Source organism: Ambystoma mexicanum, chromosome 6p (assembly GCF_040938575.1).
Source record: "Ambystoma mexicanum isolate Mex_15411 chromosome 6p, UKY_AmexF1_1, whole genome shotgun sequence".
NCBI classification, from domain to species: domain Eukaryota; kingdom Metazoa; phylum Chordata; class Amphibia; order Caudata; family Ambystomatidae; genus Ambystoma; species Ambystoma mexicanum.
In genome coordinates, this window is record NC_090935.1 from 588,410,036 (window position 1) to 588,433,365 (window position 23,330).

At 47.2% G+C, this 23,330-nt stretch overlaps 1 protein-coding gene across 1 annotated transcript in view; it reads right to left on the reverse strand.

Moving 5' to 3' along the window:
• Positions 1-14,870: 14,870 nt before the first annotated feature.
• SCAMP1 (secretory carrier membrane protein 1) overlaps positions 14,871-23,330 on the reverse strand; it is a 498,174-nt gene continuing 489,714 nt past the window's right edge. Inside the window, exon 9 of the mRNA XM_069627423.1 lies at positions 14,871-16,623. Within this exon, the coding sequence (XP_069483524.1) occupies positions 16,459-16,623 (165 nt within the window). The 3' untranslated portion in view covers positions 14,871-16,458. The remainder of the gene's footprint in view (positions 16,624-23,330) is intronic.

A 23,330-nucleotide genomic window follows, 5' to 3' on the forward strand; every position in this document is an offset into this window, starting at 1 on the left:
GCTGAAAGGGTCAGTGCAGTTGGGCGCATGCCCTGGGATGAGGAGGACTGCCGCAAGCGGCTGAATGACCTGCGCGTGCGAGTGCGAGGCATCCTGTCCCAGCACAGGAGTGCAAGCAGGGGCACAGGAGGAGGGCCACCAACCCCACCCCCTCCCCCAGCTCACACCATGGGAGGAGAAAATGATGGGTGTCATTGACGTTGGAACCATTGAGGGCATTGGTGAAGCGGAGGCAGACACTGGCATCAATCCAATGGTAGGTGAGTCCCTTCCCCGAATACATGCATCTGAATGATAGTGAAGACATGTGTCTGAGGCTCTGCATACACCCGTAAGTGAGGGCCACATCCCTAGAACGGTAGTGCTGCCTAGACGACCCTGTACGTGCAGTGCTTGAAGGACCGGGGCGGGGGATAGACTCCCATAGCCATAGGACAGCTACGTAGAGTGGTACTGTGCATCAACACAACCACAAAAGCCTGAGCGCAGTCCACCACAACTACGCGTTCCCATGCAGTGTACCTCCATGCACATCCACAACAAGCACCACATGGTGACTGAACAGAATGCAAGTTGAATGTGTCATTGTTACTGTCTTCATTCACACTTGTTGGCATGACCTGCATCACACAAATGTAAGTAGCATTGTACCAAAACCACCCCCTATGTACCCCACAGGCACATGTCGATCCCAACAGCCCGGTGATGATGGCGATGAGGCCACACAGACAATGCGCCCACAACACCGTGCCTCCACCAGCACCCCCAAAAAAAGCCACACCCATGGGAGACAACACCGGGGAACACCCACCTCACCCCGACGCAGCCCCGCCAGACAGCAGTGGCAGCCACATGGCCACAGGGAGGCGACCGTCAGCTCACCAGAACCCAACATCCACAGCCCCGATGCCGAGGGAGAGAGGCCGGAATGTGAGCCCAACGTAGGAGCAACACCTCCACGTGTGCATCATGCCACCGCACAACACACCCACAGCAGTAGTGATGGGGAAGGGGTGTCAACACCCCATGGAAGCCCAGACAGACAGCAGGCAGGGAGGCCCCATGTGCCTGTGCATGGCTGCAGCACACCACACCCCGATGTGGACACTCCATCCTATGGGAGCCCAGAGGGCCATCGATCGGAGCCAGGCAGCCCAGTCCAGTGTGGTGGCATGTCGCCATGCAGCCCCCCTCCCCCCCCGACAGCGCCCAATTCGCGGTCCACCACCTGAAGCACCAGTAGAGGCCTTTGTCACAGGGGCAGCAGTCATGGGCCGGCTGGATGTCATTGAGGCAAAACAGGCCAAGGTGGAAGCAATGGCAAAGGTCCAGAGCCGGCACATTAAGGGCGTGAGCACTTCCATCCGGCATGGGTGCCGGTACATTGCGCGGGACAATGCCCGCACACGACAAGTTGTGCAACAATGCACCGCTGCCCTGACAGACTTTGGGCAACAAGTCCGCAAATTCACGGAGGCAGTGTCTGCACTTGCAGAACAACAACGCGAGGCCAATAACCTCATGCGCCAGCACATTATGGGCAGCGCTTCCATACCCTCAACTTCCACCACACCCACAGAGGGTTCACTAGACCCATCTCCAAGGTGCCGGTCCTTGCGCCACCTGAGGGCACGCACACCGGAGGGTCCTGAGAGAGGGAAGCGCCCGCGCCCATCCTAGTGGTGCATGGCATCATTGTTGTTGGCCTGATGAGGCAACTGTACAGTTTGGGCTTGTACACTGGGGGAGGGGGGATTGTTGGGTGTTCACTGGGGGGAGGGGGGATTGTTGGACGGAAAATAAATCACGTTAAAAAAATCACAATGCATGGACAGTAGTGATTGTTACAAATGCAATTTAATGTTGAAGTGACATATGTACAATTTACCTATTACCCATTTCTAAAAGGTTCCATCAATCGATACCTGTCTGGCCAACCTCCCTTCCCTCAGCCCAACCCTTTGTGCATGTGCAACACCTTCTGGCACTTCATCGCCCTCACCACCATCGTCAGGTGGCTGCACATGAGCATCTGGGGGCAGTGGCACATTTCTGCGACAACAGATGTTGTGCAGCATGGCACATATCAGTACTATTTTTCCAACTTTTTCTGGTGCATACATCAATGCACCTCCCGTGCGGTCGAGGCAACGGAAGCGTGCCTTCAGCAGGCCAAATGCCCTCTCGACGCAGATCCGTGTACGGGCATGGCCAAGGTGGTATGCCCGCTCCCCCGCCGTGTGTGGGTGACGCACAGGGGTCATGAGCCACGTGTACTGGGGATATCCCGAATCACCTGCAGGGGAGAGAAAGCCGGTATGGGGACAAGGTAAGTCGAGTGGGTGTACAGAGCCCTGTCATCAGTGTGATTTTGCCATATTTGTCATTTGGGCTAGAACATTGTGGAGTGTGCTGTCCTAAGGGCACGATTGAATCAATGGGGTACTCTCCACTTGGTACACCTATGTTTCTGTATGTAACAGTACTCATTCACTTGTCGCAGGAAGAGGGGGCCCTTCCATCTACTTCTGCTTCACAGAAGTGGCTGCCTCATGTGTCATTGCAAATCCATTTGGCTACAGTTGCATTTGCTGCTCTTCACTATTCTGTACAGTTATCCATGCATTTTCATGGCCATTTTGGGGACATTGTTTGTGGGATGTGAATTGTCATTACTCGGCCTACTTATGTGTGGAGCATTCGTGGATGTGCCAGCTCATGGATTGGGTTTTCACTACTGTCGGATGGCCAGGGTGGGATATCTGTACTGTGTCAGTGTTGGGAGCCATGGTGCTACTCACACAGGAGGCCTTGTTGTGGTGGGACTTCCATATGTCAATGTGCCGCCACATGTCTGACATCCTGCATGGGTGTTTTCTGCTGTGTTGGACATGTCCAAGGTTCATCGTGCAAGGTGCTTGAATGTGTATGCTGCTGTGATGGTGCTGACTATTGGGAATGATGGATTCTGTGACAGGCACCATCAGTTGTGGATTGACATGCTTTGTGGTATACATTTGTACTCACCCACTAGCCATGTGTTTTGGCCTCGGTGCCTTTCCATGTACGCCAGCAGGGAACTGTTGCGTAGGACCATGGAGTCATGGGTGGATCCTGGGTAGCGGGCACATCAGTGGCTGAAGGTGAGGTCAGTGCCACATGTCATCTGCACGTTGAGGAAATGGTACTGTTTCTGGTTCCTGTAGGCAGCCTCATGTGCCTGGGGTGGTACAAGTGCCACATGTGTGCAGTCCAGGGCTGCTATTACATTCGGGACTTGGGCAATGGCATAGAATTGACCCTTAAGCTGGTGGACCTGTGCCTGTGTGGCTGGCAATGCAATGTGTTCATTCACATGATTCAACGGTGCATCAAGCACCTGTCGCAGCATGGCACTGAATGTGGACTGGGCCATTCCATGCATCATGGCAACGGTATGTTGGTAGCTGCCAGTCCCAAGAAATTGAAGCACAGACACAAGCTTCACTAGGGGAGGTACTGCCGTGCTGGTGGTTATGCGGCTGCATATGTCACCCTGGATTGTGTCCAGCAACTGGGTGATGGTTGCCCTGTCCAGCCGATATTCTGTCACCAACTGACCATCAGGTAGGGCCCAGGGTGTTGGCCTGACCCTGGGGATGGCTGGCCGCCTTGCTGGTGCTGCTCCCCTCCTCCTTCTCATCCCCACTGCCCCCTGCACTCCCAGGGCCCTAGCCTGGTTGACTGGCCTCTGTAGCTCCAGGCGCAGCAGGTAGAAGTCGACATCAAGGCTCCCGGCTCCAAATGGCAGCATGGTGTTGGGGAGGGTGTGTTGTGCATGGGTGGGTCCTTTGTAGGCCTCAGATTTGCATTGCCTCCACCTGGGCCCTCATTGCTGTCTCCTCCCTGCTCCTGCTGGTGTAATGGGGTTGGGGAGGGTGTGTTGTGCATGGGTGGGTCCTTTGTAGGCCTCAGATTTGCATTGCCTCCACCTGGGCCCTCATTGCTGTCTCCTCCCTGCTCCTGCTGGTGTAATGGGGTTGGGGAGGGTGTGTTGTGCATGGGTGGGTCCTTTGTAGGCCTCAGATTTGCATTGCTTCCACCTGGGCCCTAATTGCTGTGGCCTGTGTTCTGTTACGTCCAGCTTTTTGCTGGAGGTATTTTCGGCGGATTATCCGCCGCTTTTCTGGCGCTAATAGCGCTTACGCCCGACTCGTGATTGATGATGTTATAGCGCTAAGGGTTCCTGGTGCTGTTATGGCCGGCGCTTGTACAGCCGGCTGTCCTTGCGCCGGCTGTTATTGCGCCGGCGGTGTTTGGAGTCGTGATCCGACGGACCCTTAAAATCGGCGCTAAGAGCGTTACCGCCGATTTTAAGGGTTACCGCCCAAGTCGTGATGAGGCCCTAGGTCACAGGTAACACCGGGTCTGACTGAGTCAGGTACCCAAGCCAAAGTGGAGACCCAAGGCAAGGAAGGAAGGACGGACAAGAAGGCCACCTCTGCGAAGGGGGCTCCTTCTCATCCTGCTGCTTCAGCAGCACCCACTGGGATTCATGCTCCGGACGAGCTGGGTCCAGTGATAAACCCAAATTCAACTCCTGAGGGAGAAGACCTTCCTGCGGTAGAGGTGCTCAACCCGGGGGGGGGGGACCTTCAATGCCTGCTGGCTGAAGGGGGGCCCTCTAGGGGACACTTCTGTAAGGGTCAGAGTGCCTCTCTCTCAAGGGTCTGAGGAAACGGGCCCAAACGCAGGCACAAGGTGAAATGACCAAGGTCTTTCCAGATTTATTGGGAGGGTGAGCTCCTTTGTAGTGAGCCCACCAAGCCTGAACCTGGTGCCCTCAAGAGGTTGATGGTACCCCAGGTTTACAGGCCCTTCCTAATGCAGTTGGCACATGAGGTGACCTTAGCTGATCATTTTGGTACCAAGAAGACAAAGCAAAGGCTCTCTGCCCATTTCTACTGGCCCCAGATGGGAGTAAAAGTGGAGTCCCACTGCAGGACCTGCCTCACTCGTCAGATGTCGGGCAAGACTGGAGGCAGTGTCATTGCCCCAATGCAGCCATTGCCAGTGGTTGGCACACTATTTGAGAGAGTGGCCATCGACATGGTCGGTCTTATTGACCGTCCCACTTCTGGTGGACATCGGTTCATCATGGTCTTGATCATGCTACCAGGTACCCTGAGGCTATACGCCTTCAGACTGTTACTGCCAAGGTGGTTGCCAGGGTTCTCATGGGCATTTTCACCAGAGTTGGAGTCCCTAAAGAGGTGGCCTCGGACAGAGGATCCAACTTCATGTCGAGTTACATGAAAATTATGTGGAAGGAATGTGGAGTAACCTACAAGTTCTCCACCTCCTACCATCCCCTTAATGCAACTCTCAAGGGCATGCTGGGTGCTTTGGAAGAGACCCTAAGGAGGAAATGGGATCTCCTCCTGCCATGACTGCTGTTTGTTTACAGGGAGGTACCGCAAGCAGGTGTTGGTTTCAGCCCCTTTGAGTTGCTCTTTGGACATCCCGTGAGGGGTGCCCCTTGCCTTGATCAGAGAAGGGTTGGAAGCAACTCCTCCAGGTCCTGCCAAGCAAGTGGGGGACTATGTGTTAGGCCTCAGACAGAGGATGACACAGATGATGGGCCAGGCGACAGTGAACCTTAAGGCAAGCCAGGAATTGAACAAATACTGGCATGACCGTAAAGCATCACAAGTGGATTGGACTCCAGGACAGGAGATCCTTGTGATGGAGCCTATCAAGCCTAGGGCTTTGCCAGATGAGTGAACTGGACCCTTCAGGATCATCTCCAAGATGGGCTAAGTCAATTATCTGGTTGACATGGGAGTCCCTGGGGTAGCCCCTCAGGTATATTTCCGGTCAACAGGCTAAAGCCTTTCAATATTTCAAAAAGGTAGCAGGCGCACCTCTCCAGAAAGAACATGGCATGATAACCTGTTCTGGTTTTTTTTCCCACTTTAAGAGTTTGCAGCCATCACTTTTTGCTACCTTTCACAGATGGTAAATATCCATTTGCATATCAGTCTTTGTATCACCCACATGTGCAGTCCAGCACCGAAATGCTATGGCAATTCCCTTCTGAACAAGAGTACCAACAGCAATCCCATACACATGTTTCAGCCTTGTTGGGCTTCATCAGTGAGGTGGAGCTCTGCCTCTCTGAGCACAGTGAGCAGGGAGGCCACGTCTGGGTTCCCCCAGGTAACTCAGGGTAACCAACCCCAAGTTCCTTGCAAATATTTTTCTAAAAGGTAGCACGCGCCCCTCTCCAGAAAGAACATGGCATGATAACCTGTTCTGTGGTTTTTTTCCTCACTTTGAGAGTTTGCAGCCATCGCCTTTTGCTCACTGTACCTTTCACAGATGGGAAATACCCATTTGCATATCAGTCGTGGTCCCACCCACATGGGCAGTCCAGCCTTGCCATGGGCGAACAGAAGTCTGTCTCTTACTAGCTTCAGAGCAAGAAGAGGATGAGAGTGAACCCCTTCCAGATTTGCTACATAGCAACCCTCAGGATGGCTCAGTGGAGGGAGTGCATCTCTCTACAGATCTGACAGCAGAGGGCCTGCAGGGCTTTGCTCCGGAAGTATGCCCCTCAGTTCACACAGACACCAGGCCTCAACCCGTGGTGCAGGCACAGAATTGACACTGGTGACAGTGTGCCTGTCAAAAAGCAGGTGCTACTGAATGTCAGACACAGTCGAGAACTACATCCAAGCTGAGGTCGCCAAGATGTTGGATCTGGGTGTTGTTGAACCCTCAACCAGTCCCTGGTCCAGTCCAGTGGGCCTTGCACCCAAGGCAAGTTCCCAGGCAGGCACCAAGGATCGGCGGTTCTGTGGGGACTACAGAGGGGTCAATGCCATCACCAAAACTGATGTGCACACATTGCCCATGGCCGATGAGCTCGTGGACACGATAGGTGCTACCAAATTTGTAAGCACTTTTGACCTTACCTCAAGCTATTGGCAAACAGCTCTGACGGACCATGCCAACGAAAAGACTGTTCTCAACACCTGAGGGGCTCTACCAGTTTAGAGTCATGCCTTTCGGGTTGAAGAATGCACCTGTCACCTTCCAAAGATTAGTCAAACATGCGCTTAGTGGGCTGGAGGCCTTTTGTGTGGCCTACCTAGACGACATTGCTGTTTACAGTTCCACCTTTGAAGAGCATTTGACTCATTTGGATAAGGTGTTGCAGGCCTTGAAAAGGGCTAACCTCACTATCAAAGCCACCAAGTGCCAGATAGCTCAGGGAAAAGTCACTTATCTTGGTCATGAGGTAGGAGGGGGTCGAATCCAACCTCTCCCCAGTAAAGTACAGGATGCACATGACTGGGAGACTCCCACTACTCAAACCCACGCGAGAGCCTTTTTGGGCCTCATTGGGTTTTACTGTAACTTCATGGCGGACTATGGAACCATAGCTGCCCCTCAGACAGCTCTGACTTCAACCAAACGACCGAGGAAGGTTAATTGGACACAAGATTGTCAGAGGCCTTTACTGGCTTGAAGGAAAGTCTGTGTAGGGCACCTGTGTTGCGTGCGTCTGACTACAGCAAACCCTTTATCATTCAGACCGATGCCTGCAACACCAGAATTGGAGCGGTCTTGTCCCAGTTAGATGAGGGAGGGAACATCATTTCATATTCATCAGTAGGCAACTCAAGGGTAAAGAACTTAGGTGTTCTGTTGAAAAGAAAGGTTTTAGCATAGTTTGGAGCCTTAGACGTTTTAGACCCTACCTTAAGGGGTCTACCTTCAAGGTCCAAACAGACCATAAACGCTTAAAAAGGCTTACGCAGATGAAGGGTGAAAACTCGAAACTGCTCAAGTGGTCCAGTAGCCTGCAAGGGTTAGACTTCACCATTGAGCATAGACGTGGGAAGTCTCATGATAATGCGGATTGCCTTTACAGAAGGTATGTTGACCATCAGGATAAAGGTGTCAATCTTGTAGGAAATTAGATGCCCTAACCTCAGTCTGGGGGGTGGGAGGGGCAACTGTGATGCTGGAAATGCAGTGAAAGGACAGGGCCTCCATGTCCTTGTCCTGTAATCCTTTTATCATGGGTGTTCTGTGTTATCTTCTGCACAGGAGTCCATGTGGGACTCCTGGCAGAGCAGCTCTTCCTCTTTTTGGTTGTGGTAAATAGACCCTTGGGATACCCTTAGGGCACCCATGGGTGGGGCTACAACCCTGTAGCCCTAATTTATGTTTTTGGGCACCTGTGTGTGGCCCCGGCGCAGGGTATTGGCTGGTGACCGCTCCATGCTGAATTTGACAGGTGCTCTGAGTATCCTCCATTTTGGGATACCCAGGCCATGCCATTGGAAACAGTTGATTCCTGATAGGAGACAAGATGGCCCCTATGGCCTCTTACTTTCTATTGCCTGTTACCTTGTTTTAACAATGTTATAGAAAGCCCCGACTCTGTCCCTTCCCCCAACTGGCTGTTGGGTGGAAGTTCCATATATGGTATTGTGGGGAAGTCCGGGCCAGACTGGCTGGAGGCTTCCCAATAACTTTATGTTGTGGGTACACCCTTGGGGTGGGACCTGGGCGAATGAAGTGTATGACCAATATACATTTCATGTTATGGGTGGCTGGTTTCTGGTATGTGAAACAAAGGCAAAGACAGCCCTGCCTGAAACTGGTATGAATGCAGTGTGGATTGCTGAATTGCTGGGTATTTGTCCCAATCCACATTCCTTGTTTTGAGTGTCTAGATAGAGAAGAATGGCCTGAACGCACTGTGAGCCTGATTGGCTGCCTGCCTGCCCGAATGCCCTTCTGAATGATTGGTACCCTAAGTGTGACCCAGCAGAGTGAATGAGAGACCAAACAGTATATCTGGGGGCCTCTCTCTGATGAAAATCGTTCAGAAGCTGAAGTCGAAACTTGATGCTTGATCTCGAAGCCGAGCCGGAAGAAGGTGGTTAACTGCTGTTTCCCTTCAATGAAATCTGAAAGCTGCTGTGCCTCCAAGAAACTGATCCAAGAGAGAACCTGGTTAGGAGACCTCTTCCCGAGCTACGAGGGACCATTGTGCACCAGCTAACTTTCACCAAGGCTCCCTGGAAGTCAGTCTTTGAAAGGCTGCCAATCAGAGATGGGGACTGCCGAGGAATCTCTAAGCGCAGCACCCGGACATCGAGGCCATTGAAGTCCATCATCGTCGACCAGGGTTTGGAGAATCTCCATAACTGCTGGAGGCCTGTCGAAGCCGTGCTGCCCAGAAGTGGGGACAGCTTGACGCTGTGCTGCTGACAACCGGACCCACAACGCTCTACTGCCTAAGAACCCTTTGAATCAAGGACTCCCTTTCTCCCCACCGTCAAACGTTTTGTCCCGCCGGAGAAAGTCAAGGTCGTCGACGAACCAAGGAGAATCCGCCGGTGGGTTTCCTCGCCACCCGAAATCCACACAGATGCCGATGACTCAATGCCCTTGCTGGGCCTACGTTCTTCATTGACTCTTTGCGGCAACAAACTATTGTCGTCGAGTTGCACCGCACGCCTCATCTTCGCAGGACGTCCACGACTGATCACTGATGAGTAACGCCAGGACCGAAGCTACTGCCTCGATGCCATTGTTCACCCTTTTCTTCGAGGGATCTCGACCATCCGTGTATCCTGCCATAAGGGGAGTCCACTCAAGAAGGATCTGTAGACATCCCAACTCTGCTAAACCAAGTACATCGGGGTAGTAGAACGTTTGTAGAGGGAAATAAGACTCTGCTGAACAATGTATGGACTGGGCTTGTTCATTATATTATTTACAGGTGGGGGGGATCCTCACACAGAACTGTGTGAGTAGGGGCCAGTATTCTGCCAATTGTTTAATCACTTGTTTTCCTCCCAAAGTCTATGATTGATACCTTTTACTATTGATTTGTATGCCATTTGAAACGGTCAGCAGTTGGTGCATTTTAATGGAGTCAAAGAGTAACTGTTGTACCACATAGAAATTGTACATTTATCATTATAGTATTGCCTGAGCACAAAGTGTGTTATTGTAGGTGTATATAACTTGAACCTTATTTATATAAAGAACTGTGTTATCACTAACAGTGTGTGGGCATTCCTTTGGGGGGGCTTGGGGACTACACCGTACTTAAGAACCAGCCCACATCACCGCCTAAGAGCTCAAGCCTTGATTGCCCATCCACGTTTACCAAATAGAGAACCTTGACTGGGGTCCTCTGTGCTCCTACTCTGCCATATAGAGAGCAGGAGTACAGACACCGCCCCCCCTCCAGTCTTTACAGCTCCTTGAAAGAACAGAAGGACTTATTACGAGAGATAACAAAAGGCTATCTGAAGAACTCATATTGAGGAGAACATTTCTGAAAAGCAACCCAGGAGAAGGGACCCATTCTCCTGGTCTTTTGGTTGTTTAGTAATAGTGGTAGGGTCTGCCTAGGTTCGTTTTGGACAAAGGACAGACTTGTGATTGAGCACCCTAGTTTAGTTGTGTTAAGTAGGGAAACCCTTAGGATAGGGAAAGTTAGGCATTTTTCCTTATTTTACAATAAACATTTTGGAAATTGCACCTGTTAGTCTGTCTTCTCCTTCTGACCTAGCACAGCACTCAATGTTGCAGCAAGATGCACAATGGGTCCTTGTACGAATTGGAAGGGTACTTCGGAGTTTCAGTGCCAAGAATTTTAAAAAAGTCACCATATTGCTAGTAAAACATTATTAAAATGTTGTGCTGTCAAAGAAAACATAATTGAATGCTATGCACCATCTATCATATTTGTAGACATTCAATGCAAACTGACTTGCACTTAATTTCTTTGCAGAAGCAGCTGTAGGAAAAGATGTTTCTTTTTTAACAGGCGTTTCACAGGAACAGGCATAACAATAATCCAAACAGGAGTGGACTGCTTAGACATGCTGCAGTCTTTTACATGACATGAAATGCAAAGAAGAGCGCAATCAAAAAACGGTTTGCATAGGCAATTCTAATAGGCATTTTAGTGGTTTGGGTGATAGCAATAATACTACCAGGCTAAGTTCACAGATGCAACGTGTATGGCGTGCAATAAAAAAACTCAATTTTATAATGTTTTCCTTTACAATATGTGTCTTCCAAGTAGGACAGACATGCAGGATCAAGACCTTTAATACTGTGTTGAAGTAGAAACATGCAATTAGCGACCCCAGCAGAGACATGTATGCCAGAACAGCATTTTAGGAGAGAAACTCACCTGAATTCTTTGGCAGAAATAAGTGAACCATCCTAAAACACCACCCTACACATTAATGTTTACAGGCGTGTTACTATGGTAAATGGACCACTGTCACAGTGACACACATCTGAGTTGGTCAAAAATCCAAGCATTGCCGGTTTATACAGTAGTTGGGCTGAAATTCTTCATTTTTTAAGGAAAGCTAAAAAACTGCCGTATGCCTTGAAGTCTCTGCCAGCGTCAGTTCAAATGGAATCTTTATAATCGGCTTTCTGCAGAAGTCTGAAGATTGTTGTCAACTCCTGTGTTGATGTTGTGATTTTACATTTTGTCGGGATGACCTTTTTTGTGCATGTATGTCACCGGTTTATTGTGCTTGTATATCCTCAGGCCCTTGAGGTCATGCTAGAATATTACACATGCAATCAAAAAGGCACAGCCTGTGAAATCACAAAAGGTTCCAAAAATGACCATCTTGTAGACCCTTCTTAAGGCAACTACTACATCCATCTCCCAAAAGTGTGTAAAGTAGTGTGAAAGCTGGTATGGGACAATAAAGAGACAGAAAATTGAAAGCAAACTTGATTCTTTGGAATCATTTTATATGTCTTGCTGTTACGGCTGCTCCATTCTAGCAATGGTAGAGGAGAGGAACCAGCCACCATTAATGTGCGCCACGCTTTTCAGGAACATCCTTGCCCGCTCTAGTTCTTTTTCAAGATGGCCACCACCACCACCAACTTGCATTCTCCTTCAGGTATGGCACTGTTTTACCCAACTTTCCTCTTCGCTCTCCGAGCGCTTTGTTGCCTTTGCATCACCTCTGGTTGCCCCTTCCTACTTCTGCTCGTGCTATTGTTGCTACGTGTGCTGTTATCTACCGGCAGTCTCCTGTTCTGTCTCCGTCTCCTCGTGAACCTGTGAATCCATTCAGCATTTCCCATTTTGAGAGTTATTCCTGCTGTTCTGTCTCTCCTAATACTTACCAGGCACATTGTCCTGCTTAGACTCTGGTAACACTGTCTGCTTCCTACATAATATTACAGTCCACTGCCTTGGTTATCGGTCCATATCTGGGTGTTCCTTCATAACACATTCAACCTTCTACAATGAAATCTGTTGGGGTTTTTTTGTGCCTGGAGGCTCCCCCCCCTCCCTTCCCTTTGGGTGTTATTTCATGCAGCAAGTCTCTTGCCTTGGCTGAATCCAGCAGAGAAGCATAGTTGCTACTCCTCATGACAGACCTTACCTCTACCAAGAACGGAAGACTTCCAAGAAAAAGAACAAGGAAAGGACCTAAGGAACCAACCTCCCACACCACATCTGAAGAGTCAGGTTAGGATAAGAAACAGGTATCTGACACTTTCCTACTCTGGAAACGAGGGCCTGCTCATTTCTGTAACCACGTATGCAGTTTAAGGAGGAATCTCTCTGATGTATTCTTTAACGTCCACCCAGAGACGTTGTCAAAGAGGATTTTGTCTTAAGTTCATTAAGGTACCAATCATTTTGGCTGTGATCTTATTGGTTACGGTATTCATCTTCAAAAGCCACATTTGGCAGGTAATCCACACTTGCAGGTAAAGCAAAGTATAGGAGAGCAATTCTGCAACAGTGAAACCGATAAACTCAATATTGAAAAATCTAGGATTTCCTGCATGTTTCAGGATACAAATATTGTCATATCTATTTCTTTCCCCACATATTTCTGTAGTACCATCTCTGAAGTGCATCCAACCTCCGATAAAGTTGCCAATTCTATTCTTTTGCACATTAAACTTCTTGTTGCAACAGGGAGCATCATGGGACTGCATTCATTTTGTGAATAATTGTGCCACCTAATCCATTAAAACTTGTGTTCACCAGAAGGGCCAATAAACGACAGACTGGCTGAAATTTCCTTCAGACATTAGAGCATTTATTTATATTTATTTGGTATTTCTAAAGGAAATATACATTTTCTCGGAGTTGCGTCAGGCAGGAAGAAGTTGGACACGCTGGGGACATTATTCAATCTCTATAATAACATTTTAAATAAAAGGCCTAACTTTCTTTGTAGCTAGAGGGATACCCTACATGTCTAAAAATGCTTATGAGTAAGTCCAAAGTAAATGTGTCCTCCGTCCAAACTATCTGACCCAACCACTGTATGTAAATTATATAGGCCAGGAGAGTGTCTTATAGTTGGGTGGTCTTCTTTCAGATCGTATTTATTTACAACGTTTGTCTATGGTACAGATATTTGTCAACTTCGTCTCCTCGGATAGTCTCTAAGGTTGTTTTTTGTAGTTCTTCAAAGACCCTCTTGGTTTTCGTGCTTCATGTGGTCCTATATTTACAATGTTTTCTATGGCAGTGGTTCCTCACACACTGGTCATCCATTGTAGACTCTTCCCAGTCTTTAATTTCAGGCTTACCCCGAGTTGGGTTTATCTTGACCACTTTAGGTTTTTCTTTTAATGAATTCTCTGTCTAAACCGTTCTCCTCTGATCGTGTTCATAGGTTATCTCCCCTTCCTACCAAGGGATTTGTTTCCAGTTTCTGCTTGTTTCTCACTTGGGATGGACAAAACCCCTTTTGTATATTCTTTTAACTTTTCTTAACTTGTTTCCTTTTTAATATCTTGCCCTTGGGACAAGTTTTTCTCTTCTTATAATAACCCTCTTCAGCAACCAGGTTATTAGTTACTGGGTTTCTCTGCTTTTTACAATTCCAATTACAGTCTTACCTTTTTTTCATCCTTAGAACTGGGCCAAGTTTCATCAGATCGATAATGGTGCCCCTGCAACCTCCCACTTCTCCCGTTTCCCGCTGGCACCTCTCTGTATGCAGGGGAAGGTGTAAGGGCTCGGCTCTTGCTCGGGTAAACTTTCTCGCTATTCTCAGTCATAGGCTTCACGTTCTCTGTTCTTCATCAGGTACCTGCAGTACACTGGCAGGGATGATGGGAAACCATCGCCACTTCCTGCAATGGTGATCTCAGTGTCGTGGTTCTAGTGTCCTGCCCACCATGCTACACTTGTGGTTATGCCACCACTGGATATCCTCGTTCCTGCTTTCCTCCTCAAGATGCTTTCCTCACATCTGCACACGCCTGGCCCCTGACGTTTCGTACTAGTGCTCTCTGCCTCATTGGAAGTCGCAGGATCTGCAAATCGCCTTAGCTCCACCTCCACAAGGCATGATGTGAGGGGTATAAACTTGCGCATAAGGCTATCCTCCTCTTATCAGACACGTCCCAGTTATGTATATGTCTCTTGTTAAAGAGACATCTTCCTTTTCTTTTCCACATGGGTTTCTCTTTGCATTGCCTTCAGCCAAATTAAGAGAGGTCACATTATTTGTTACAATAGGCAGTCCCATGTATGCAGCTATAGTAGGTGGATTAGGGAGTTCCTCACAGGGGGAGCCTCTCCCAGTGAGGTCCCACTTAATCTTGACCCCCTAGGAAGGGTCTTGCAGAGTGGAATCACCGCCCTAGCCTCACATGGGGAGTCGCCCCCTTGGGAAGAAGGGGCGAATACCCATTATTTGTGTAAGAATACATGTGACAAAGATTCTTAAAATGTCAAATATTCAAAATGTTTGACTCAGCAATAGGTTCATGCTGTAATAGCTGTTATCAGGAAAGCCTTTGCCAAAGAGATTCTGGTCAAATCACCACACAAGAGATCACGGTGTGGACAGTACATTTTTATTAAGAAAGCTACAGTGAATGACAGTTGTGAAAAGGACTACATCTCCCATTCCCCCCCCATCTTAAGAACAACATTATCAAAGTGAAAGGGGGTGCTCTGCAAACTATGTACATCCACTGGTATAAATATTCTGAACATTTCAAACACCATAACAATAAACTTGCCATCTTCCATAGAAGAGCTAATACCAAGTACTGCTCCTACCTACCCTGTGCACAAGGGATACACACTGTCAGCGTACAGTCTAAAAATGCAAGGTCTACATTGCTTCTTCAGTAAGCATGATTGGGAAATGATTAAAACAGGATCCGAGGAAAAAATAATACTGGAAAATAAACACAAAAACCACAAAATGGGATTTGCTATGATGCTTCACAACAGTTCTCTGTTGATATTTCTAATGCACATTAGACATTGGTGAAACCAATCTGTTACTGTGCTCTTTGAATGGTCCAATTACTCTACAGAGACTACGGGAACCAGAAAGGTAGGGTTTGATAAACCAATTCTATGCAAAATACCTAAAAAACGTAATAAAAGGGGCTCGGAAATTTGAAAACATATTAAACACTTTGTATTGAAGATCAGCACTGTGCAACATGATTCACAAAAAAAACAATCGATTTTCCAAAATCAATACCACAAAACACAGCATGTAAATTAACATGTCACAGCGGTGCATTCACATTACTAGAAGTGCATTAATGAGTAAGTGTAACAGTGTTTTTCCACAGACATGAACACAAAGTAAAACTGGAAACCATCAAATTGCTTGGTCTATTTTAAATTGCAGATTACATATTTTAGTCAGCTGTACATTGCTTCACACGTTCTTTGTAAAAGAATGTTTCTTTAACAATAATCATTGTAGAACAATAACAAAGGAATAATACATTTGCAATACAAATCTGATCAGCAGTGCAACCAAATTAATATGGCCATGCTTAAAAAAACGTCAGAATTCATTCCAATTTACAGATTTATAACATACCTAAAAATTAAAAGAAACAAGATAAAGCAGCATGGATTTACATCAAGATCCAATGTAATTCGAAGTGTTTGCAGTAGATCTTCACCACTGCCAAAATTGGGACTGCTGCCAACACAAACAACGTTCACAGAATGTTGTCCTCCAATACTCTGATTGCAAATTGGGAAAGGGTACACCTTCGTCAAACAATTCACATCTGCTGGTTAGATCATACCTAGATGGAAGTTTTTGGAACAAACCGTCTCAAAAATTTACATATCTCCGATGGTGATCACACAAGGTGGCCAATTTCAGGTCCACAGCTGCAATGATGCCAATGAAATAAAGATGCTCCAGAAAATATAGTATGTATTTAGCACACCGGTTTCAAAAAAGGGCAGCATAATTTGGTCACGGAAATGTACATTAACTGAAGGATTTAAATATAGCAATTGATTTACCCCTTGCACATGTGAATACAAAGGGTAAACATGCTGTGTGCAACGCAACACTATCCTTCAAGATAGTGCTTGGGTTAGAGTACAGTCACAGAGAAATATGCATGTCGCTGGTTTTCTTGAGGCCATATTGTTTACATCGGATTTCCCTTAAAAGCATTTTGGGCTGCCGTCGTTGCTGCTGTGGAGGCTGCATTAGCTGCAGCGGTCTGCACAGTTTTATTAGACATTACACCTGTGGCAAACTCTTGCTGAGCTTTTTCAAAGCTAGCGCCTGTGGTGCGGTAGAGTCCATGCACCTGCAAAAGATGAAACATGAAAAGTGAGTTTAAAAAGCAATTCTAATATTTTAATCACACATGCCCTTGCAATCACAAATTTGGTGTTCTAGTGAAATAAGAAAGGAACAAGTCCACCAACTAAAATCGTCCCATGAAAAGAGGCACTTTCAGTAAGGCAGTACATGTCTAGAAGATGCCTGGAGCATCTCTAGATTACTCCCACCACCATATATGCATTCACAAGTAGTTGCACGGAAGCTAATTTGTAGATGCCTGGAGTACAAACGAGATGCTCCTGAGCAAATGGACTTAACACAAATGTGCTTAAGGGCCTAATTTTTCCATCTGCTCTTTGCTTTACATCAAGCAGCTGTCTATTTTAAACCACCCGGTTAATGAAGAGGAATGAAATATATATTTGGACAATACTGCTTTCATATCTGTATCGGAGGGCATGTTTGCTCAAAGTGAAAACACAAATATTAAGTGCAAGCACCTCATGTGTTATTTTGAATATATCAAATAAAAAGACAAACAATAAATGTTCCCAAAACTTTGGTTCCAAAATTAATTTAGACAAACATTAAGATGTTTACATAAAGTGGGACAACAGGTGGTCTTTAAAGGTAACCTGCATCTTTCTCTTAAGCTGTTCTTTGTTTCACAAAGCTTACCATCTAAAATAGCTATTAAGTAGCGGGGTTGCCGCGCTATACAATATAAAAAGAAGCTAATCCAGCTCAGCTGCAATTAAATAAACAAAAAAACTCAGGGAACTTTTCAGTGATATCACTATGCAACCCCCGCAACCGGTTTATTGCAATTTGCAAAGTCGCATTGGTGTGTCAAAAAAACAAAGACCACGAGTTCCCCTACTCCGTTTGTCTAAGTCAAAGAGTGCGTTTTGAACACACCTTATTACTGGGCCATAGTATAAGACAAATTCCAAGGTGCCATTTGGTGTTAAGTTAATTGGTTTTATTGTACAACACCTTCCTCCTTGGGTATTACAAGTAATGCCTTCATATTCAATAAGTACACATTTTGGCCTAAAGTACCAAGATACAAAAAAAAAAAACACAAACTCATTGTAAAGTGCAAGACCGTGCAGAAAGCAACAATTCATCGACAGTACCGTCAAACAGCACCAATTAAAGTGCAATAGCCAACAGCAATACAATTTATTTTTTGCCATTTTCATTAGTTTGTTTTTTTTTTTTTTTTAAAAGGGGACACGCATATTTCATCCATACAACATTTCATGAACACCACATGAATTTAAGATCAGCAACAATTAAAACCAGTTCTACAAAAACACAGTCACACAAGTTTACACAATACAAACAAAATCCTATATCTTCTAACACCAACCAAACGGTTTAGTTGCTTCTGAGCATACACAGGGACGAACTTATTCAGGGATACAAAACGAGGGCACAATCTTATTGCGCATTACATTCTGATGCCCAACAGGACCTTTCTTCTTATTGAGAACCCAGGGACTACATGTCCCAAAATCGCCTTTTACAAGAGTCTATTAAGGACCACCATTTATTGAGCAATTCTTATTTGTTTTCCTGTGAATTAATCACCAGACCAACATGATTGCATCCCATCCCCCAGTATAGTGTATAATAAACAATTAAAAATCACTTAGTGCGAGTTCAATCAGTCCAACTTTAATTTAGCAAAAGAACATCCTGAAGTGCAGTTACATGGTCACAACGCCCACAGCACTCCACCACTTTACAATGAGAACCAATGGGTGACACTAGAAGTAAATAAATAATTCTGACACCTTCCTTGTTCTAGAAACCCAAAAACATCCGTAAAGTGCACGTTGCCAGCCATGAACGCTGTTCGTGTCTTGTTTGTACTCCATTGAACCTCCAATCCAGAACCATATTGAGCTGGGGGACTTGCCCTTTCTCGTGAAGCACCATGGGACTACATTGCTCTATGGGTACGAAGTGAAAAAAAAGGGAAACAACAAAATCCTATTTTAACTATTCTCTGTGATCCACTTCCTTTGGCTAATCAGTATCTTAAATTCTAAACAAACCGGTATTTGTAGTTGCAGAACTGACCGTTCCAAAATAAAAAATGGAGCGGGACACCAACGGCATCTGAAACCGCTGTTCTGCGGCGCAAACTGATATTCATTCTGTTGGGCATGTAACAATACCGTGCACAGTGTGTCTGGTGGAGTCAGGAGGCAGACCGCTGTGCGTTTTTCCCCGTGATTCTGACTACTGTGGTAGTCCTTCAGCTTCTACAACTGCTGTTGCTGGGAACTTTTCATAAAAGCACAGCGCAGGCGTGGAGCGTGGCGTGGTGTGTGGCACAGTGTGTCTGGTGTCCGGTGTCTGGTGACGGAAGACGGAGGACAGGAAGACAGGTGGTGAGAAGAGCCCTCAAGGCTACCTTTCATAACCCCCTCCCCGTCCATTCCCTCCCGTGTTCTCCCTACCTCCCTACCTCCCTCCCTCCCTTCCCCGGCCCCGTCCTTCCTCCCCCCCCTTTTTTCCCCCGTTCTCACCATCTCTGATCCCTCGCCTCCTGAAGTTACCAGCCAACTCCACACTCGTATAATATATGCACGAACCTCCACAGATTGTTGCTGAAAACTGAAAACTAAATTTCCATACTGATACGGCTAGCGCTCTCGGTGTACACGGCATGACGGCGCCGGCATCTCCAACTGAAGCGGACCCGGGCCGCTGGATGCGCAGCAAAAAATCTCAGCCTGAACTCGCTAGGAGAAAGCCGGGCTCGCGCCTTAATAGCACTGAAGTTGATGCCAACATAAGCCCGCCCTCTCTCCCCTCCCAGGACTCCGGAATGACGAGCGAGGGCAGCCTGATCCACGCAACCTCCTCCCCCCTTCAAGGCTCGGGGGAACTCGAGGCCCTAAACGCCATGAAGCCGTCAAAACAGTTTGAGACGGAAGGGGAAACAGAAGGGGAAAAACAGAAAAAAGCATCCAACCTTTCCAGCACTCCAGAATGGACAATGTCTCCTATCACCCTTCAAACCCCCTGCCTGCTCACCGTTTCGACGAGCGACATCCTGCCTGAGGCCGTTGGAGGACAGCCTCGACAGGGGTCTGCTTGGCAGGGGGAGCTTGAGGTGGAAGAGCCCATCGTCCAGAGGTCCCCGCAGCGGCAGCCTCATTCCACGCTGCCGGGAAAGCAAGTGGCCGTAGTGGAAAAGTATGGTGGCGAGGCAGGGAAACAAACATCAAGGTCTGAAAGGGGCCTGGCGACCACAGCCACAATAACAACCCTATTCAAGACGCACTGATTACCGGCCGGGAAAAGACACTGGCATGGACCAAGTGGAGCCTTAACGAACCCGGCCCCACAGTAACAAAAGATGTGGCGGACATGCACGAGAAGGGAAATAATGATGATTCGGTCTTCGAAGTACCAGTAGGACCGAACGTTTCCATCCAAGCATCTCCCACTGAAATAACAAAGTCCGGCAAACCAACCATAAGATACCGACGACCAAAGAGTCAGGAACACAATGAAAATGTACGTGTAAAGAACGCCGAAGCCATGGAACGTGACACGTCATTACCAAACCATGAATCCATTTCATCCCCTGAGTCATGCTCTGACCAGGAGGGGGGGAGACAAAAAAACTAAAGAAGTCGCCACGAGACCAAAAATCTTCAAAAAAACTATGAAAGACAAAGCAAAAGGAAAGGCCACAGACGGGAAGGCCTTTGCAAAAAAAGTTTGGAAAGCCGGCCCAAAAGCATCAGGAGGCGCAAAGGGTCTATCAGCACCGCTGCTATCGGCCTCCCTGAAGGATTACTTTATAAAGCATAGTAAGAGGAAACTGTTCTGACCACAAGATGTCAGACGCTGAAATATTGGAGGCGATAAAAGAACCACCTCCAGTGAACAAAGCCTGCAAAACGGACCCAAACCAGGGAAACCCAGCGCCCAGAATCAAATGGCATGCATGCAACCCACCCATTGTGGACAGGGATTCGGAAGGAGGAAGGGCTGCGCCTCGCCCGGCTAGCCTCCTTCACAAACCTACACCACTATCAGAAATTGCAAAGCTGACATCACCTCTGAAATTAACAGAAGGGCCGAACATGGAAGAAATTAGCTCTGTCCCCTACCCTCTAGACGAACCATCGCTAACACCAAGACCCCAAGATCGTAATTACCCACAGAAGGGTCCTACGAACATCACCCAGATCATAGAGTCCGAGAAAGAACGAACTGCCCAACCACAGGACCTAGCGCCTGTACATAGTTCGAGCATAGAGGCACGGGACAGACCTAAACTCAGAACGAGACTCTCGCAGGGGGAAGACCAATACGCTGGGTTCCGCCCACACATACAGACAAACAGCAACAGAATCTGGGCTGAAACATCAGCCAACGCCCAAGAGACCTCAATAACTACAGAAAAAAACCTTTCGGAGAGACTGCTTCAGCATCAAAATGAAAGAGGTCTATACACTCCGAAAAAACTGAGAAGGCAAAGCGACATTTCAGGATTGTCTGATAAAGAAACGTCATCATCAAAAAAAAAAAAAACAACCTCCTATCCATCATGTCTGCCCTTACTATAGCACTAAATCCCTTTAGTAAGCTATATGAATCGATCCATGAGGCACTAAAGGACAACACATCGATGATTACCTCACTAAAGGACAAACTAACGTTCATAGAAGGCTACGTAACGGCTGTTGAACAGAACTCAAAAAATATGCGACTGACTCTCGAAGACAGAATACTAAACCTAGGGAAAGAACTGTCAAACATCAACCCACGAGTACAGTATACTAACATATTGACCAATAGAAGTACCCAGACGGAAGATGCCGTTCAAAAAAAGAAGGATATAGCTCCGATCTTCGCAAAAGGACTGGTTAAACCGCCAGTATCTCGTCCTGGCGCTAAACGAATCTCAAAAAATTCAACCAGTACCAAAAATTCGTCAGAAGGTCCGCTACTGTGCATCTCTATAGAGGGGCCACTAGACCATTCAGCCAGAGCGGCAACTAGTTCCCAAACAGGGTGTGAAAACTCCCTAGATACCAGGCCTACCAAAGTAAGGGAAAACAAAGGAAGCAGTGGCCCAGACAAGACCAGTACCCAGAAAGAGCAAGACCTGTCTGATGCCTCACAAGGGCCCCTGTCTCAAGCCCCGGTCTAGATTCTTCAAACTGCTCCCAGACCTCGGATTGTGTCAAAATGATCACGGCAATTACAGAGCCCCAAATAGAAGAAGCATGGCAGATAACGACAGGTGCCCGGAAAAAAGTGGGTCAGCCTTCACCACCGAAAGAATCCAACGATGACCAAGGAGGGACAAGCCGACCGGAAAGACCCCGCTCGAACACGACCAGTACCGGATTGGAAGCCATAGAAGCTTTAAAAAAAAATAAAAGAAAAGAACCGCTCTCAGAACAGAGAACCTGAGAGGCATCCATTGCAAACGCAAAAACAAGACCGTAGAAAACACCGGAGGTACTCACATAAAGAAGATCTCAAACGCATAAAACCCATAGCAAAAAAAGACTTAAAACTTACTGAAACGACCCTTTTGAAGCTGGAGCAAACTTCGGCCAGAGACAGCTACATGGTACTGAATAGAAGAACTGTTCTAAAGATAACGGCGAAAGTCGGAAAATTACGACATCTATCAACCAATGACCTGGTCTTGGTGGGACCATACCACAGGGACCACAGAGCCAAAGCATATCTACATGTAAGATCAAATGCCCTAAAAGAATGGCCTTTAGAAATAGCAAAAGATCTACAACGCCTGGGCCTGAAATTACAAAAACTCCGGACCGGAATAAAAGAGCGAGAAGAGGGGGAAAGGACCGAACGGAAGTTCTCAGCAAAACATGATGCCGAAGCGAAAGCAGCCCCCTCCACAGAGGAAAACAGAAGACGAGATGACGCGCCGGAACGTGGAAACGAAGCGAGGGATAAACAAAACGATTACCCTCCTAAAGGACTTAAAACGAATCACATGACATCTAACTACTCTAGACGCCGAGAGAGAAGTCCAAAGACCTACCGCTTAAAGAATGAACAGATTGTGCAGTCTAATCTAGCCCCAATGCCAGCGACGTCATCAAAATCTTGGAAATGGATTTCTGACACCTTTGGTCGTATCAAGAAGGACTAGCAGTCAACCCATGACGCCATCATTTCGAAGAATCTCACACCTAATGCGGACCAACGGTGGAAAGAAACCGTATTACAGATGGCGTCATGGAACACAAGAGGTTATATTCATTTAACCAAACCCAGCGATACAAACTGGAACAAATTCGACCTAATCTGTTTCCAAGAAACATGGATAGTAGACAAACCTTCTCTCGAGGGATTCACAATTGAAGTTTCCCCAGCTCAGAAGCCCATCGCGGGAAGGCCTTCAGTGGGACTGCTCACGGCAGTACGATTGGGGTCAGGAATCTTAATGAAAAGCAAAATCAGTGAGGAGTATGGCACGTTAACCATCCTGGCGCAATGGCACCACCAAGATCAGGTGGGAAATGGGGAGTCTAGCTCTGATCTCGCCATAATAAACCTATGTTGGAATCCTGATAAAACATCAACGAAAGATTTTTGTAAACAAGTGGCCAACTCCATCGATGATATCAGAATTAATCATGATACCCCCAACATCATCATCTGTGGGGACTTAAACGCAAAATGTGGAACACACTTGGAAGACAAGAT